Source organism: Anguilla rostrata, chromosome 2 (assembly GCF_018555375.3).
Source record: "Anguilla rostrata isolate EN2019 chromosome 2, ASM1855537v3, whole genome shotgun sequence".
Lineage (NCBI taxonomy): Eukaryota > Metazoa > Chordata > Actinopteri > Anguilliformes > Anguillidae > Anguilla > Anguilla rostrata.
In genome coordinates this window covers 18,301,126-18,318,048 of record NC_057934.1, presented here as the reverse complement: position 1 = coordinate 18,318,048, position 16,923 = coordinate 18,301,126, and the positions used below count along the sequence as shown (strand labels likewise).

Here is a 16,923-nt window from a genome sequence, read left to right as displayed (position 1 = left end):
ATGTTTATCAATAGTTCCCTCTCATAAATAACATTTCCATGCTGGCGGTTTAAGTAGATTATGGGAGGGGCATTCAATGATGTATTGAAAAAGCATCAACACCCCAGTGATGATGTAGACTGAAGACTGTCGGAGGATGAATATCACCTATTCGCTGTAACAGTAAAGGGTGACTGGGTGACGTGTTGTCTGGCTGAAGTGACTGGATAGCATCAGAACTTATAGTTCAGGGCAGGGCCCATTTTATATTAAGAAGCATTCTCATTAAAGAGAGCTTGATGAATAATCTGTCTTGCAAACATTGCTGTCATATGTGAATATTGCAAGTGATAGATATGAATTATACCTCAACCAAGCCAAAATCCCTGGGGAAAGTATTTGGTTGAAATACTTGCATAAGTTGTGGGGAAATTACATTTGAAAATGTAGGTGTGCGATGTTTCAAAGTAAACTCATAATACTTGAATGACCAAGCAGAAATCTGTCATAATTTGTTTATAGCATGATAACCTTCAATTTAACTCCAGGCTATTCAGTCTCAACTAGTGTGGCTGCAAGAATTTCCCCTTCCCCTAGCCCAGCACGATGACACCTGGTCAAACTCATGCAATATTCATGGTTTCAATCAAGACTTTAGCAAGATCAATCATGTATTTTATTGTTGGCCTAAAACAAAAAATTTGCTTCTACACAAGAAGCATCTCAGTCCAATTGGGACCAAATTAATCTCACTGCTCAAAATAGGATTTTCACTGGATCATGCAAGGATTAGTAAAAACGACTAGACCATCTTGTGTTGTAGGATTAATTGTAACCCAATTGTGAATTGTAACCACATTTCCTTTAGGTAAACCCTTGCTTGTACTGTATTATAAACACGACCACGCCCAAACAATCCTGAGGTTTTTTTTCAATGCGGAGTTCAAATGCCTGATTCGAAACAAGTGTAATTACCGTTATTGGCATTACTTTGAATAGAATATTTGGAATTGGGTGGGGTGTTTCAACTATTTTCAGCCACTTTGCAATCGCTTTAATACATTTAATAAAGTGATACACACATTTTACCATTCCACGTATCAGTGTACATTTTTAAACTTTCATGAACAGCACTGAAGAATAGTAAGTTTAGCTATCAATGGTCTTCATTAATACATGGACGGTTATTTAAATCAATTAATCAATTATAGCACCATAATGAGGTTGTCATACACACAGAGGACCAAAGTCACAAATCCTGCATTAATCTTATTTACTGTATTCCTAAAGATTTGCCACCAAAAAGTGAAAATTTGGAGTTAGTCAAATAGTGAGTTTTCTGTTAAAATGGATGAGCAACAATCCAAATGTAATCATTACAATACAAAAATAAATAGAGCAAAATAAGTGTTTCAATGCCAACCACCTGGCTCTTCAGCAGATTACGTCACTGTAAATAGGACGAAGCACGTTTACACCTAAACTGCGTTATTTCAAGGGCAATCGCGTACAACAAATATCTACAGTGCATGGTCCACTGGGCTAGTTTTGGCCAGTAGATGAGGCTGGAGCACCGAACTCCCTGCTGTGGTGAACCTACTCTGCCATTCAATTCAGGCAGGACATCACTGGTGTCAATGAAACGTTGCAACAGAATGCAGCCACTTCTGGAGAGTCTAACGATCTAAATTCAAATATGATCAGAATGGATCCTACGGCTGTCCTTCATCCACTTATGATGATGAATTTTCGTGAAAGGTTGAAAAGTTAGCAAGTTACCAAACTGGCGCTTTAAAGTGTGTACAGCTGTATAAACAAGTTGTCTTAATGCAAAAGTTAGCTGGTGCTGCTTTTGCTATTTCAAATTCACGAACTGGCTAAACACAATGAAAAACGAATTACCTCATTAAAGTGATATTTAGCTTGACAGCCGAAGGGGACACTGCTGTAGGAACAACTTCCATGTCGCACAGCCTGGCTGTCCTGGAAGGAAGATTAACCTTGGTGCACCGTTTCCATGGAGATGGGATTCGTTTTTGGACGCTAACCCGCTGTCGACAGTAAGAGGTGTTGTTAATTTGATAGCTACCGCTCACTGTAGTAATTCAGGTATTATCTGGTTATGCATTCATTTTACACAATTGTTCAATGTAAGATTTGCTCCTGAAGGCAGCTATTGTAGATAGAATGATTTGTTTTGGTAAAATAAAATAATAATAATCTCAGTTAGACTACACACATTTAGCCATGTACTTCCTATACAAATCTGTTATTTTTTACGCATTAATTCACGATTCTAAATTCTGAATTAGGAATTGTTTATAAAAAGTCGGGTAGTTAAGGTGACTTCGTTGTTTCTTTATTAATCTGTCAAACATGGCCATGACGTTTAATCAAGCTGTGTACCTTGACTAATATAACGATAGCTATTCGGCACATGGTAGCTGAACAGTATTTTAATACAAGTATTCTAAAATAAGAACGTTAACTTAGCTCATCTACAGTAGACCTCAGAAACCTCTAACAGTGTTATTAATTTCCAGCAAAATGGATTCCGAGTATCTGAAAACCAGCCTTGGGAAGTGTCTAGTGGAGGGACTCGCTGAAATAGCTGAGCAGCGACCCATGGACCCAATCGAATTCCTGGCCCAATGGATATACAAATACAAAGTCAATATGGATTACGAGGAGAAGGTACGTTTCTGTCAAAAATGTGACCAGGGGCGTCGCTGTGGGGGGAATAGTGGAACTGACCAACCAGGGCAGTTGGGGGACTCAACTTGACGTTCTTGACTAAAAAGTTTGCTTTGGTTTACAATTTTAAGGGGGCCCACAGTGACTGCTTATGCACAGGGCCCAGAATTTTGTGCTACACCCCTGGTAGACTGCTGGTGATTGGATATCCAGTAGTCTTGCCAGCTTCAGACCAGAGATGGGGCTGAAACCATCAGCACATAATATACAAATAATAATCACCTGGGCTGCAAGAGAGATTGGGATACACAAAATTTGCTATTCGGCCAGAGGGATGTGGATTGGCAGTGCATATTGTTATTCTAGTTTCTGAGATTAACTGTACTTGAATTACCTAACAAAATATTCAACTGTATAAATGGCACCATTCACAGTCATTTTAAGCCGTGTTCAGCAGCCCAAAGGGTAATATGTAACTTCGCTAATTGCTGAAACTCTTCATGTAGAAGACAAAGTTACCTTTGAGGGACAACAGCGATTCGTGTGTTGTAATCGTCCTTAGAGAAAGGAGCACCAGAAACAGCTGGAGCAGGAGCGTCGGCAGGCCGAGGCAGAAGCTGTACAGCTGCGGCAGATGCAGGAGGAGGCGGACCAGATCAGAGCGTCACAGGAGCAGCTGAGGGTGGGGAGGGCTGGAGATGTGTTTTAGAGCAGGGGTTCCCCAAGGTCTCAGAAATGGCCCAGGTCTGGAATGGAGGCTACGTGCATTTGTCTTGCAACCTGTTTACTAAGGATTGTCCATTCCACTTGAAAAGCCTGAATCCATGTAAACAGTCACCTGAATCAATGTGATGTGTGATTTGTATTCATAGATTATGTTTCGTGTTGTGTGCAGTAATGTAGCAGATGTGCTGTTTTCCATCAGCCTGCGGAACGGGTACCGACCCCAGAGAGGATGTTGTTGGAGAGGTCAATGAAGCTCGCTCCTCCAAAGCTTGCCACAGTGCAGGAAGCAGGGGATGGGGTACGTCATTACAGCGTTCTTCATTTGAATGAATTTGCATGTTTTTTTTGTTTTGTTTGATTGACACAGTTAACCCTTGACATTTTTGTGTACCTAGCTACTTTATTGCTTTCATATTGATCATACCGGCTGGCGCCCTGAAACCACTGAGGATCAAAATACTGTTATTTATTTATTATTATTATTATTATTATTATTATTATTAATAACAATAATAATAATAATAATGGATTGCATTCTTTTTTTTTTGTTTTTTGGGAGGTGGTGGATGGGGAGGAAAAGCTCTTTGTTAGGCCACAGCACAATGCTGGGTAGGATTTTTAGGAGATAACGGAGCAGCCAAAAGAAAGTAAAAAAAAAAGTTCAAAGAAAGTAAAAAAAGTTTTAAATGTATAAGACTTCATTATCCTTACACAAATGTTCACACCCTGCAAGGTGGATCGTCCTAGTGCAATGCTAAAGGTTCCAGCAGTTTACCACGATTGATACAGCCTCAGGTTCTGGTGTAAAAAGCAGCCAAAGGGTAAAGCAAGCTTTTTAAAGCCTGCAAGCACCTTTGGAATGGCTAGAAGTTAAAGGGCAAAGGGATAGCAAAGGAAAATGACAAAGAAGAAGAAGAAGGACAGATGTAGTGAGGGTCCAGACAGAGAGTGAATCAGCTTGGCTTTTATCTCACTCCAACCTCAAGCAGGTACCTCAGGCTGAGGGTGCAGAGGTTGATAAAGTCACAGGAAGCGCGACTACAGAGGAGCTGCCTAGAGAGGAAACTGCTGCCGAAGAGAAGAGGATCAGTGCTGAAGATGCCCATGAAGATGTAGTGGAGGATCACACCGAGAAGGAGGTGACAGATGTACATCTAGGCCTTCTTGTTTATGGAAAATAACTGCCAAAATCTGATAGGCCCATCACCGCCGTTGTCTCTGTCGTTTTCGGTGTTTCTAAATGAAATGCTTAAGATTGACTCTGCTGCCATTAGCACTAATAAAAAGGCATTGGTTCTTGCTTGGTTTTTCATTTCTGCTGAGAACTCCTTTCTGCCCTGTTGCATTCTGGGTGATTTGCTCCTGTCCCTTACATTGAGTGTGGTGTCATTCTGGCTTCCTGCACGATACCCATGCTATTTTGGGCGCTTTGGCAAGGGTAGACCTTGTGTAGTTTTTGTGTGGTTTATTTGGTGTCTGTTTTCTGTCATGTGCAACTCTCTGTCGACCGTGCAACAGTCCAATTGCCTGTCCATTTCATATGATAAATAATTTTATTTGCTCAACTTTTTATCTCAGTGAATAGATAGAACAGTACTCCAAATATGGAAGTAATAAATAGTAATAAATCTCCCAATAAAATCTCCCGAAGTAATAAATCTCCCAATTTCACGGTGTATAGTTAACTTACTGTAACTCATGGGTGAGTAGGTTGTTTTGTAATGTTTTTTTTCTCCCAAAATTTTAAGTCAGTGTCATAGATCATTGCTTTCTATTACCAGCAGTGATTGTTACAACAACACTAGTATCAGCATGCAGGTAAGAACATTCTAATCACATAGGCCCTACCTGTTATCTTACAAATTAAATTGTTAATAGGCCTCAGAAGCCGCGTCATCATTCCCTTCAGGTTCGTTAGCATTTTTGAGGTTTAGAAAACAGATGGCCTATGGGAGAAATGAATGGAGTTTTTCCTCATTCCTTCCGAGTAAATTATGATATTTGGATGTTTGTTTTTTTTTAATGAAAAAAAAATGCTTTTCACCCATTTATTATAATATTAAAAATTTTAATAAAGAAAAAACAAACAAATCGCGAATGGCTAAGTGGTTTGCCCACCCATGATGAACAATTGTACAATTACAACACACAGGGCTGTATTTTGACCTACCATTCACTTGCTTAAACCGTTTGCTGTTACCCGTTCTTGTAATAACTTGTACATTTTTCTATTTTGTACTGTTGTTTATATCATTGTAAGTATCTCTTCTTGTTGTTGCTGTTTCATTAGTCATTTCTTTAAGTTATTTGAGTATTCTTTAGATTTCTTTGACTAGCCGCTGGGTCCCGTTTGACAGGCCTTGTCACGGAACCGTGGATCCAGTGTCAATTCAAATGCGTGCGGTTAAAAACCTCCAAGTTTTGAACACCAGCTTAAATCACAGACTGTGATGGGGACAGTTATGTGAAACTCCATTCATTGTCTCCATAGAGAAATTCTCCTTTTGATCCGGTAATCCAAATATGGGCAAAGGTTTTTGCTCTTGAGTTGCATCAGACTTCTAAGGCCTACGGGACCAGGGAGGGCACCTCCCCATGTCCCACTACCAGCTTGCACTTGCCTCCTGCTTCTCAGCTTGGGGAGCTGATATCAAAGCTGCCTGCTTTGATCTGAGGAAAAGTGCATTTTACAGTGGTTCAGTGTGTGGGGGTCTCTCTCAGGTGGCCGACGACAAAGGCACCCCTGGACCTACTGCAATCCCTGCAGCAGAGCCAGTGGAGGTCCCAGAGGGGGACTCTGTGTCCCCTCAGGGGGGCACTTCCCAAGCTGAAGCAGAGGACTTGCCTGGGGATGAAACTGAGCCTCCCACAGACCAAGCGAAGGAAAAGGTAACAGTTCAAACACAAAATCAAACCACCCCTCGCTATGGGGACAACACAGGATGAGCTTCCTTCAGTGTGTGACTGACCTTTGGAGATGCTGGGTGCGTGTATAGTAGAGTGCATAGACATGAGTAGCATGTGAACATCTACTACAGAATATTTTATGATTCCAAGAGAAGCTATAGGAATTAGTTTTCTTGGCTATTCTATCTCCGGTTGTGAGGATCAGCCAGCAAGAGCCATAGTGTGAACGCTGCAGTTGCCCTAGCCACTGTTACACATGCCAAGGAAGGATATTCTGTGTGTACACAGTGCAAAGGATTAATAGAAATGGCTCTACATGTGTAAAACCGAGACGGGAAGTACAAAACCATAGATGAGATCTAAACAGCTAAGTGATGATAGCATTGCTTTATCATTGTCTCAACCTTTAATTTAAATACATTCATTGCCATGAGGACGGTAAATGCAATCATGCTCCATATAGATATGAACAGCCAATGGTAGAGCCAGAGAGGGCCTGGGGAGGAGAAAACATGAGAATGACACACCTCTGGTGGGACAAAATGTCTCAGTCAGTCTGAGGGAAGACAACGTGATGCTTTCAGCTGCCAGTTCAATGGAGCACATTTTTCTGAGATTCTAAATACCTGTAGTGCTTATGACATCATCAGTGGGTTCCCACTTATCTTACATGAATGGCTGCCCAGAACAAGAAGGAAGCAAATGTAATAATAATTATACTTAAAACAAATGAAAAGAGAGAGAGAGAAGACAGTTGGGTAAGGCAGACAAACGGAGCAGAAGAAATTAAACAAAACAGGACAGTTTAGTCCAGGGAAATGCGGTGAGAGTTTATTCGACGCACCTGCACGTAATTGAGAGGATTGATCATAAACAGTCTGAATATATTTGTTTAGACAGCCAACATGGATAGGTTAAAAAACACTCAGAACACCTGTGTAGGGATAATCATTGTGGAAGATCAACAGGTCCATGGAGAGTTCAGAAGTTGCTGGTTTTCTACTTTTCACAGGACACCGTTGAACCTGAAAGAAGTGACTCAGCTCAGCCAGCGAACACAGAGCCCAGCACGGAACCAGGGGGTGACTCTGCTCCTACAGACATAGGTTCAGCCACAGAATTACAGAGTGAATCTATAAAAGCAGACAAAGGACATCCAGACACTGAACAGCCTGCTGAAGCACCCCTGGAGAAAGCTGAAACTCTAAATCAACAGGATGAAGAGAAGGTGAGAAGATCCATTTTCCAAAAAATAAAGCAACAGTTGTCAAGACATTGGCCTGGATTAAATCAAGATTTTTCCTTTACTCTGATCCATGATTAAATGCAGGTTTGTATATTTTATGACAAGAGTAGTTTGACGAGTTTTGCAGTGTCCAAAATCAATGTGCCAATCTGCGTCTGAAAAAGAAGCGCTTGAACTTAATTGCTAATGATTTTTTTTCTGAACCAGGAAACTGATAAACCTGAGGGAGGCGAATCCATGCCGATCACAGGTGCTGAGCCAGTGATGGAGCCAGGAAATGACTCTCCCAAACCAGGCGAGAGTCATCCAGAAGGGGGGCAGGGGGACAAGACCCCACAGGAGGAAGATGAAAACCCACCTGCTGACGACTAGGATGATGGAAAGGTCACTGTGAACGTTCCCCAGATGCCCCGGATGGTTCTTATACATAGAAAATTCAATGGTGAACTGAGTACAGGAGTGGCATCTGTGAATCTCACATGGATGTATCATGTGACAGAAACAGGCTTGGTCAGTGAGCACTCAGCACCAGGACAGACATTTCTGTTCTTTGAATCTCACTGTGGAGAAACCAACAACCTTCACCCTGTCCACTTGTAACCTTGCAACCTTACTGTGGCAATCTTAATTCCGGAATGTCTGAGCATTGTTGTTTTATGGTGTTTTATGTTCCTTTTAGATATGCTGGCTGCTGCAGATAATGATGGATACTCCCTAAAGAAGCTACTCAAAGAAATATTGAAGTCTTCTAAAACTAAACTTTAAGTGCATCAGAGAAATATTGCAGCTGACTTTTAGATTTTTAGAAATAATGTAGGCTAACAAGTAGAATATGAGAACACAAGAGCATATAATCAGGAGAACAGGCCACAGGGACCCTCTGGGCTCCTAATTTTTTCTCATTGGTTGTCACACACTAAGGATAGTGAAACTGAAAAGGAATCTGCGTCACCATTTTCATAGTAATTTCAGAAGTGTAAAAATATAAAATTTAACTATTAAAATTAGTGTTATGAATGAAAGAGAAATGTCAACAAATATACCATTTATATTTATGTGCTGTAGCACATGTAAGACTTGAGGCAAATATTAGAGTTTTTTACCACATTAACATCTGAAAAAGAAATGTTTCACAATAAAGTAACAATGTGCTGAGCCAAATGAGGTCAGTAATTCTTTCTGCATGCTTAACCCTCGGGCAGGCAAGTCAGATGTTTCTTAATCATCTCCATGAAAAGTGCACACAGAACAGAAGTTCCATTATTGAAAGTCCGTCTGCCCTTTGTCACAGTTTGTCATGTTGCAGTGTGCTGCCTTTGGCACAGATTGGTGGGCACGATTGCACCATTTTTTGGTTATGGAATATCACAGGGTCATTTGGAGCAAAACAGGGTGTAAAACCTTAGCTGATGTCTGAGCGGGTAGATTTGCTAGTGCTTGTCTTTTGTGTAAGTATGCTGTTGTGTAAGGTGCTAGGTTAATTAATTTACCATTAAACAGATGATATAGCGTGGCTGACTCTCAGTGTGGCTGCGAGTTTGAGTGCCAGCACTGTGACATGGGACCACAGCACCCTATGCTGTTATCCCATCTCTATCCATAATCCCTGCTTTCCCTCGACTGAATTCTTTGGAGAGAAAAAAAAAATCTTAAGGAGGGCAGAGTGCCAGCTCTCTTTAAAAACAAAGGACATTGAACAAGGCTGTTGATTCTGTGAAGACTGAAAAACACCATATGAGAAATAGACCTTGGTTATTGCATACAGTAACTGTAGTCTAGAATGAAACCAGAGGAGCATTCAAAAAGAAGGGCACCTCAAAATGTTTGAGTCTAACCATGTCAGAATCACTTCAAAATATCAAGTTCTGGATTTCACCACCCATCATGCACTCACTGGTGTGATCACTTGCTTTTTCGACGCACTCAAACTCTGTTAAGTTATACTTTGTTGATTGACATCTGGGTTCTATGAGTTCAATTAATACCAAAAAGGTGACAGCTACTTACAGTACATTGTTTATAAACTATACACATGCTATTGCCTGGGGTGTCAGTGATGGCCAACATAACTCACTTTCCCTCGACCCACATACAGAAATGAATGACAGTCCATGGGTGATCCAGATCCGGTTGCCTGATCTGGGCCACCCATGGATCGTCATTCATTTCCGTATGAGGGTCGAGTGAAAGAGAGATACGTGGGCCGTTGCTGGGCCAGACCAAACTTGCACTTATACACAGTAAGGTCAAGTTCCTTCACTTGGACTAAACAATAGTTACCACAACTGGGGTCTTCTGAGTTGATTTCCTCTAACTACATTACCACCGCTTACTAATTGCGGTAGATCTATGGCTTCCAATTTAAGATTGTGTGGTGCTGTCAAATATACAAGACCACTGTCAAACAAAAATGGGATTACTTTATTTTTCAGGAGGAAGATGAGGATTAATGAAATCAAATAACAACTCATTGGAATGGAATTTCATTTCAGGTGGTTCTAATCCAGTGGTTCCCATCCTCGGTGTAAATTTGTGCAGCCTATTGATTCACCTCAGGCTTTAATTCGGTCAGTTAAAACTGTTTGTGACCTCTTTTTATGTAATTGTTTGCAAAATAGCACAATAAGTATATTGTGAACATTGGATTTTTATTATTCATAGCATGCATAGCTATTTCTTACATAATATGGCTTAAGAGGGTACATAATCCCTCTAAACATGAAAAGCACCAAATAAAATTTTGGGATTGAAACTGTTGTTGAAACAAAAACCATACACAGGGGTCCCCCAGAACCGAGATTGGGAACCACTGTTTTAATCTACTGTACCACCATGGCTATTGTGAATCCTTTGGTATGTGCACCAACATCAATTTTTCCTTCAATTGCTCATTTTTATAAGTAATGCCTTAAGTGACAGATTGAAGTCGTTTTTTTATACCATCCCGGAAATCCACCAGGGAAAAATGTCTGTAGAGGAATAAGTGCGGTGTAGTAGGAAATAAAGTTTTTTTATTTATTTATGGCTAAGTATGTTTACTTGAGACAAATGGGGGAAATGTCACTTTCAGACAACGTAATTGTTCTGTACAATGCTGCTTTTGTGTAGCACAATGAGGGCATTCATATTACAGATTTCGTAACTGAAGTCTCAGGCTAACGTTGCCAGTTTGCTTGGTTCGGTTGCGTGGACTTCTGTTTTCTGGTGGGTACTGTGGTCACAAAGGCTGTCACGTCAGGGAGGCGACAATTTGTTCCATTTTAACTGTAGCTATTATAATGATTGGCGACAAGGCAAGCGAGTACAGATCGGTTAAATATCTGATTTTATTCATCTGTGATTCTGTTTGATGGTTCGTTATCAAGTTTCAACAGATAGCCCTCTGATCACATTTTCTAAGAATCAGAAGTTGAGAAATAAAGAACAGGCTTAATGTCAAATTCGTGGGCGTGTATCTTGATTGGATCGCCTACCAATAAGAAGGCTCAAAGCCTGTGAAATAGGAAGTAAAGTGAACCAGTCTTGCAGGTGCGTCATGATTTGGTAAAGGCAAACGGGTGCAAACCTAATCGTTAACAGATAATGCCTCGGGCTGCGGCTGATACAGTATTACTTTTTTTTTTTTTTAATAAATAAGTTTGGATTTCAATCATTTTCGTTTTCAGTGTAGCCTGCGATCCTTAAAAGAGAAAGGCATCAGCATGGAGATTTTGACCCAGAGTCTGGGAGCCGTGTTTGGGTTCATAGACGGCATTTTGCGTGGATTTACAGATTTGTTTTTGACTAAACCATTGCCGGCCAATTTGAACTATCTGGAAGATGCAGACCTTAAATCACTGGATGGGGGTGAGTTGTGTTTTTGTTGTTGTTGGTAGTAGCAGCAGCAGTGGTAGTAGTAGTGGCTACCTGTTTTTTGAAATGGTACAAGTAGCCTAATACAGATACACAGATGGCTTCATTTATTGCATTAGTTGTTCTAGTAGAATGTTGTAAAGAACCCTGAAAGTTCATTATTTCATCTTGCCCTTAAGGAAATCCCATGATTGTATTTTTATTTTTTTGGTCACAGTGCAGGTGCATTGGAGGAATTTCAGAAAATTCAATATGTGTGGATGTATTTTCCATGTCTGCTTCTTTTGCAGAGGAGAGAACGTTTAAAGCGAAAGCACTGTGGCAGGAGTCTGGTGCTGTGATCATGGCTGTGCGTCGCCCTGGATGATTCTTGTGCAGAGAGGTGCTTTGTTCCAATGCTTTTCATGTATCAAAGTGTAACGGCTGTGGTGAACTATGTGCGTGTGCGTGTGTGTGTGCGTGTGCGTGTGCGTGTGTGTCCGTGCCTGCCTGCGTGCACCTTCCTATCCGTTTAAAGCCAGAGGAGGAATTGGACATTGGATTGTAAGGCCAGGATGTGAAGTGCAGGTCTACAGTGCATGCGGTATGTATGGTCAGGTTGATACAGCAGATTAGGTGGTGTGGGTGTACATTCCAGTTTACAATACTACAATGCACTTTTTTTTTCTTTCCTTCTAAGGTTAAGGATGTGGGTCCTATTGTTTTTAGATGTGTGTGTGTGTGTGTGTGTTCCAGCCTACATTGGTGATGGTTTGTCATGTCTAGCCCCCCACAGGGATATAGCATGTATTCAAAAATTTGAGTACACAATTTGGGTACATTGAGGTTGTCTCTCTCGGCAGGAGGCCTCTGAGCTGTCCTCTCTGAAGCCCCAGCTGGACCAGCTTGGGGTCCCCCTCTACGCCGTGGTGAAGGAAGACATTGGCACAGAGGTCCGGGACTTCAGGCCATACTTTGCTGGGGAGATATTTTTGGACATAAAGGTGATGGTTGAAAATGTTATAGGAGGATAATCAAAGTATCTATGTAGTGCTGTAAAAATTTATTGTGTGGGAGTCTAATATGGTAAATGGTAAATGGGCTGCATTTATATAGCGCTTTTATCCAAAGCGCTTTACAATTGATGCCTGTCATTCACCAGAGCAGTTAGGGGTTAGGTGTCTTGCTCAGGGACACTTCGACACGCCCAGGGCGGGGATCGACCCGGCAACCCTCCAACTGCCAGACAACCGGTCTTACCTCCTGAGCTATGTTGCCCCTATGAGTCCTACAGGCAGATTTTTTTAATGCTACGGCTAGCACCAGAACCAGTGATCCTCAAGGGGGCTTCCTGGCTGCAATGGCAGAGTTGACAGCAAAGAAGGTCACTCCAGTGCAAGTTGTGAAACGTATTTACTTGTGCTACTGCATTGCTATCCCTGCTTAACTAATCCATAAAACCAGCAGGCTTTCTCTACTGAACTGAAGGAATGTTGGCTTGCTTGTTGCCTTATTCCGACCTCCTCATTGAGTGTACCGAACCGGAACACGGGTGTAAGGGATACAACTATTGCATAGTTTGTTTTCCTGTTGATGCCCTTATGTCAATAACATGGAATATCATGGACCAATCTATGGTATTTTAAATTTATGTTAAAAATGTATGCACGGCTGCTGGGTGGCTCATTCGGTTAAGGCTCCACACAGTGGTGCATGGATGAGCCCCACCGACTGTGGCTGGTACATCGGGCAATGCACACTCGGCAATTAATTTAGGATTTCCCTCACAAATCTGTAAGCGAGCAGCCATTCTCTTGCAGCCAACGGTCAATATTGTCTTTTGCAGAAACGGTTCTATGGCCCACGGGAGCGTAAAATGGGCCTCTCTGCGTTCATCCGTTTGGGGGTGTGGAGGAGTGGCCTGAGAGCGTTCCGGAATGGTTTCATGGGCAACGTGCGCGGAGAGGGCTTTGTGCTGGGGGCGGTGTACGTCTTTGGAGCCGGTGAGCAGGTAAGGCACCCAATCCACATCGCTTCCGGGGTGGTGCTCGTGCATGCCTTCTCACTGATTCAGAGGATGTCGGAGCAGTAAGATGAGTCAAGGAACACAACCACCTGTTCTAATCTAGGATGATATGGAAAATTGAACCCAAATAAGAACACTTTCTGGCTTTTATTATACAGGGTATTGTCATGGAGCACCGTGAGATGGAGTTTGGGGATAAGGTCAACATCCTGGAAGTTCTGAGAGCAGTAAGACGCCTGCCAGTGGAGTTGGTGGAAAAATAGTTTGTGTGTACAGTGTGAGCAACATGCTAAACATTTGTTCTGTGAGAACACAATTTTCTCTTTTGGGAGGACTTCTGAGATCTTTGGACCTCTGGACTCACAAGGGGAAGACCTTTTTTGGCTCACTGTTTGTGTAATGAATTAAATTCAAGTTGGATCCGGTTTTTTCTTCTTTCAACATCATGTGGTCTCTTCTTGCTTCTGTGGCTGTGTTGTTAAAATGGGCTGTGTGATGTATTAATGATGGCCTGTGTCTAAACTCTCCTGAGGAGGCAGGCTTGATGCTTATACGCATGGCCCTGTCAGACCACACACATTACAGAGCTGTTGAAACTGATATTGATGAATAAACTGAGGCTTTAACAAATGCCTCCCACCCTTGCTTGTGTGGGTCTGGTATTCTTGGGTATATAAATTTTATTTATACAGTGTCGTGACAAAGTGTTCCTGATTTTCTGTTATTGCTTGTTTGACATTGAATGGTTCAGATCTTTAAACAAAACGTAATATTAGGCAAAGGGAAACTGAGTAAACACAATTTTAAAATTATTCTATATGATGAAAAAAGTTATCAAAAACCCATAACACCAATGTGAAAAAGTAATTTTACTTAACCAATTAACCAAAATTTAATTCATAATTAGATTCATCTGATTGAAAACAGCCAGGCTTGATTGCAGCCAGCCCTGTTGAATCTAAACCTCACTCATATTGAACCTTACCATCAGAGTGAAGTAGTTTCCACAAGCACACTATGCCACAGTCAAAACAAATTCCAGAAGATTGGGCAAAAAATGTCGAAATTTCAGTCTGGGACAGATTACAAAGCCATTTCTACGGCTGTGGGACTCCACTGAACCACAGTGAGAGCCATTATCTCCAAATGGAGTACACTTGGAACAGGTGAATCTGCCCAGGAGTAGCTGATATGCCAAAATGTCTCCAAGGACACAGTCACAACTCATTGAGGAAGTCACTAAAGATCCCACAAGAACATACAAAGAACTGCAGGCCTCTCTAGCCTCAGCTAAGGCCAGTGTCCATGACTCCACAATAAGAAAGAGGCAGGGCAAAGATGGGATTCATGGAAAAGTAGCAAGGTGGAAACCACTGTAAAAAGAAATTGGGTGATCCTTTTGGGATAATGTTCTATGGAGAGTTGAGTCAAAAGTGGAACTTTTTGGACAAAACGGGTCCCGTTATGTCTGGTGTAAAGCAAATATAACATTTCACAGTAAGAACATCATACCAACAGACAAACATGTTGATGGCAGTGTGATAGTGTGGGAATGCTTTGCAGTCATGGGACCTGTACAACTTGCCATTCTTGAAAGAACCATGAATTCTGCTCTTCTGCTCTGTACTGGAAAAGTCTTAAGGAAAATATCCAATAGTCCATGAGCTGATGCATAATTTAGTTATGCAGCAAAAAAAAACATATATAACATCCAAAAAAAAAAAATTGAAGTTTTGGAATGGCCTAGTCAAAGTCCTGACTTTAACCCAAAAGAGATGCTATGGCAGGACCTGAAACAAGCAGTTCATGCTCGAAAACCTACCACTGAATTAAAGCAGTTGTACAAAAAAAGAGTGGACTAAAATTCTTCCACAGCGATGTGAAAGGCTGATATCAAATTATAGAAAGTGTTTGGTTGCAGTTATAGCTGATAAAGGTTGTGGAACCAGTTACTAAGCTCAAGGGGGCAATTTGATTGGTGATTTGGGTATTTGATGACTTTTTTATGAAAATTTAAAAATATGAAAAAGATGATATCACCCTCTGGAGCTTTTATGGGAGCTCCCTTGGCTGGGAACCTTTTCCCTTTAGCTCAGTTTAGCTTTACGTTGTGGAGCCAGGTGGCAAAGGGTACAGTTTTCAACCCAGAGAAAGCCACCACCCTACCACCATTACTGTGGAAAAATGTATACTACAGGTCAGAAGTTTAAGAACACCCACAATTTTCAAGCAATCAGAGATAAAATAATAAACTTCTAAATCGTACATTCATAAAAAGTCATCTTTTGCAGTAATAACTGTTGAGCATATTCATGGCATTTTTTTCTACAAAGGCAGTCATATGGCTCTGAAAGTTCACACCCAAGACTACTGCAGAAATTCCCAGAGATGTGCTGCACTTGTGGGTTGCTTCTCCTTGACCTATCTGTCCAGTTTGTCCAAAGCAAGCTCAATTTTACTTTACTTGTAAAAATGGAAAGATTATGTTCCATTTATTTTGCCAAATATGGCTTTTTATGAACTCCAAAATTTAGGTGACTATCGTATGATGTAAAAGATTCTTTTTAACCTCTGGCTATTCACTTCTTACCTTGTGACATTTGAGGTTATTTACAGATGTCAAACTGCTTGAATTCCACTAAAGCCAGAGTATAAAAAGTAGTGTACACTACAATGTTTCACCAGTAGTGTATTTGCACAACGATAATAAATATGGCATTGTGACAGAGTAACTGGGTATAAACCCTAATAAAACAAAAAACGGGATATCTACTACATGCAGCCATTGGTTTAGGATGTGGCACATGGAAAATTCCTATCTCTTTTTGTCTTAAACACACACACGATTGTTCCATGTGGTTGTCAGAAATGATAACTTAGTTGCTGACAAATGAAACAAGGCTTCATATGCAGTGAAAGGGGTACCTTCATCACTGAATTCAAGATGAGTTGTGGAAAAACAGAAGTAAGCATTTTTTTTAACTGACAGCTGGCAGGCTTAAAATGAATTCAGTGCAGACCAGACAATGCCCTGGGACAGAATGACACTACAAGACTATTCTCCATAGTAAAATAACTTTGCTAAATTTATCAGACCCCTGGCAAAATAAACTCACTGCTGATTGGTACATTTTGGAAGAGCTGCTATTGGACAGTGATTGGCTCATGGCATAAATGCGTATGTAGCCTGTTTCTGTTTTGATAGTGCATGTCAAAAGCTCTTACATTTATAAGTCTGCTCTTCCCTCCGCTTTCAAATGGAGGTCTGTGGCTGGTTTCTTCCTCCTTATGGGTGGGTGTTAAGCTCACTGCAGTCGACCCAGTTGAAGCAGACTCAACTGTTCTCAGATATGTGACCAGTAGTGTTTAGCATAACCAGAGTAACTCATACGGTCCTTGTACACTTCTTTTACATTGCACGTCACAGAACTTGGCTAAAAGTGGCATGGCCGTTTGTTTACATTTTCAGTCATACATAGGTAGACCAAACCTTTTACATTTCAAAATTGAATAA

The 16,923-nt window shown here is 41.1% G+C and overlaps 1 protein-coding gene and 1 pseudogene across 5 annotated transcripts; both read left to right on the top strand.

Moving 5' to 3' along the window:
- The first annotated feature begins 1,606 nt into the window (after positions 1-1,606).
- Positions 1,607-8,732, top strand: dydc2 (DPY30 domain containing 2). Of its 5 annotated transcripts, XM_064320960.1 has the most exons (9): positions 1,608-2,039; positions 2,523-2,673; positions 3,236-3,355; positions 3,599-3,697; positions 4,386-4,538; positions 6,121-6,288; positions 7,319-7,534; positions 7,760-7,936; positions 8,232-8,732. In XM_064320960.1, exons 1-8 carry the CDS (start codon positions 1,942-1,944, stop codon positions 7,922-7,924), a joined length of 1,170 nt encoding a protein of 389 aa, XP_064177030.1. In that variant the 5' UTR covers positions 1,608-1,941; the 3' UTR covers positions 7,925-7,936; positions 8,232-8,732. The 5 variants fall into 5 exon arrangements, with proteins under 5 accessions (XP_064177031.1, XP_064177030.1, XP_064177029.1 ...); XM_064320961.1 differs by having other exon boundaries at positions 1,607-2,039; positions 4,389-4,538; positions 7,760-8,732; XM_064320959.1 differs by having other exon boundaries at positions 1,609-2,039; positions 7,760-8,732.
- Positions 8,733-10,906: 2,174 nt separating this feature from the next.
- On the top strand, positions 10,907-14,053 carry LOC135247473 (peroxiredoxin-like 2A; annotated as a pseudogene).
- The last annotated feature ends 2,870 nt before the right edge of the window (positions 14,054-16,923 follow it).

What these genes read in the sequence shown, in the direction of transcription:
- dydc2 (XM_064320960.1), top strand. Translation starts at nt 1,942, where the DNA reads ATGTCGCACAGCCTGGCTGTCCTGGAAGGAAGATTAACCTTGGTGCAC. An exon ending in AGGATCACACCGAGAAGGAG is followed by an intron (nt 4,539 to 6,120) that starts GTGACAGATGTA and finishes GGTCTCTCTCAG; the next exon opens with GTGGCCGACGACAAAGGCAC. An exon ending in CAGACCAAGCGAAGGAAAAG is followed by an intron (nt 6,289 to 7,318) that starts GTAACAGTTCAA and finishes TACTTTTCACAG; the next exon opens with GACACCGTTGAACCTGAAAG.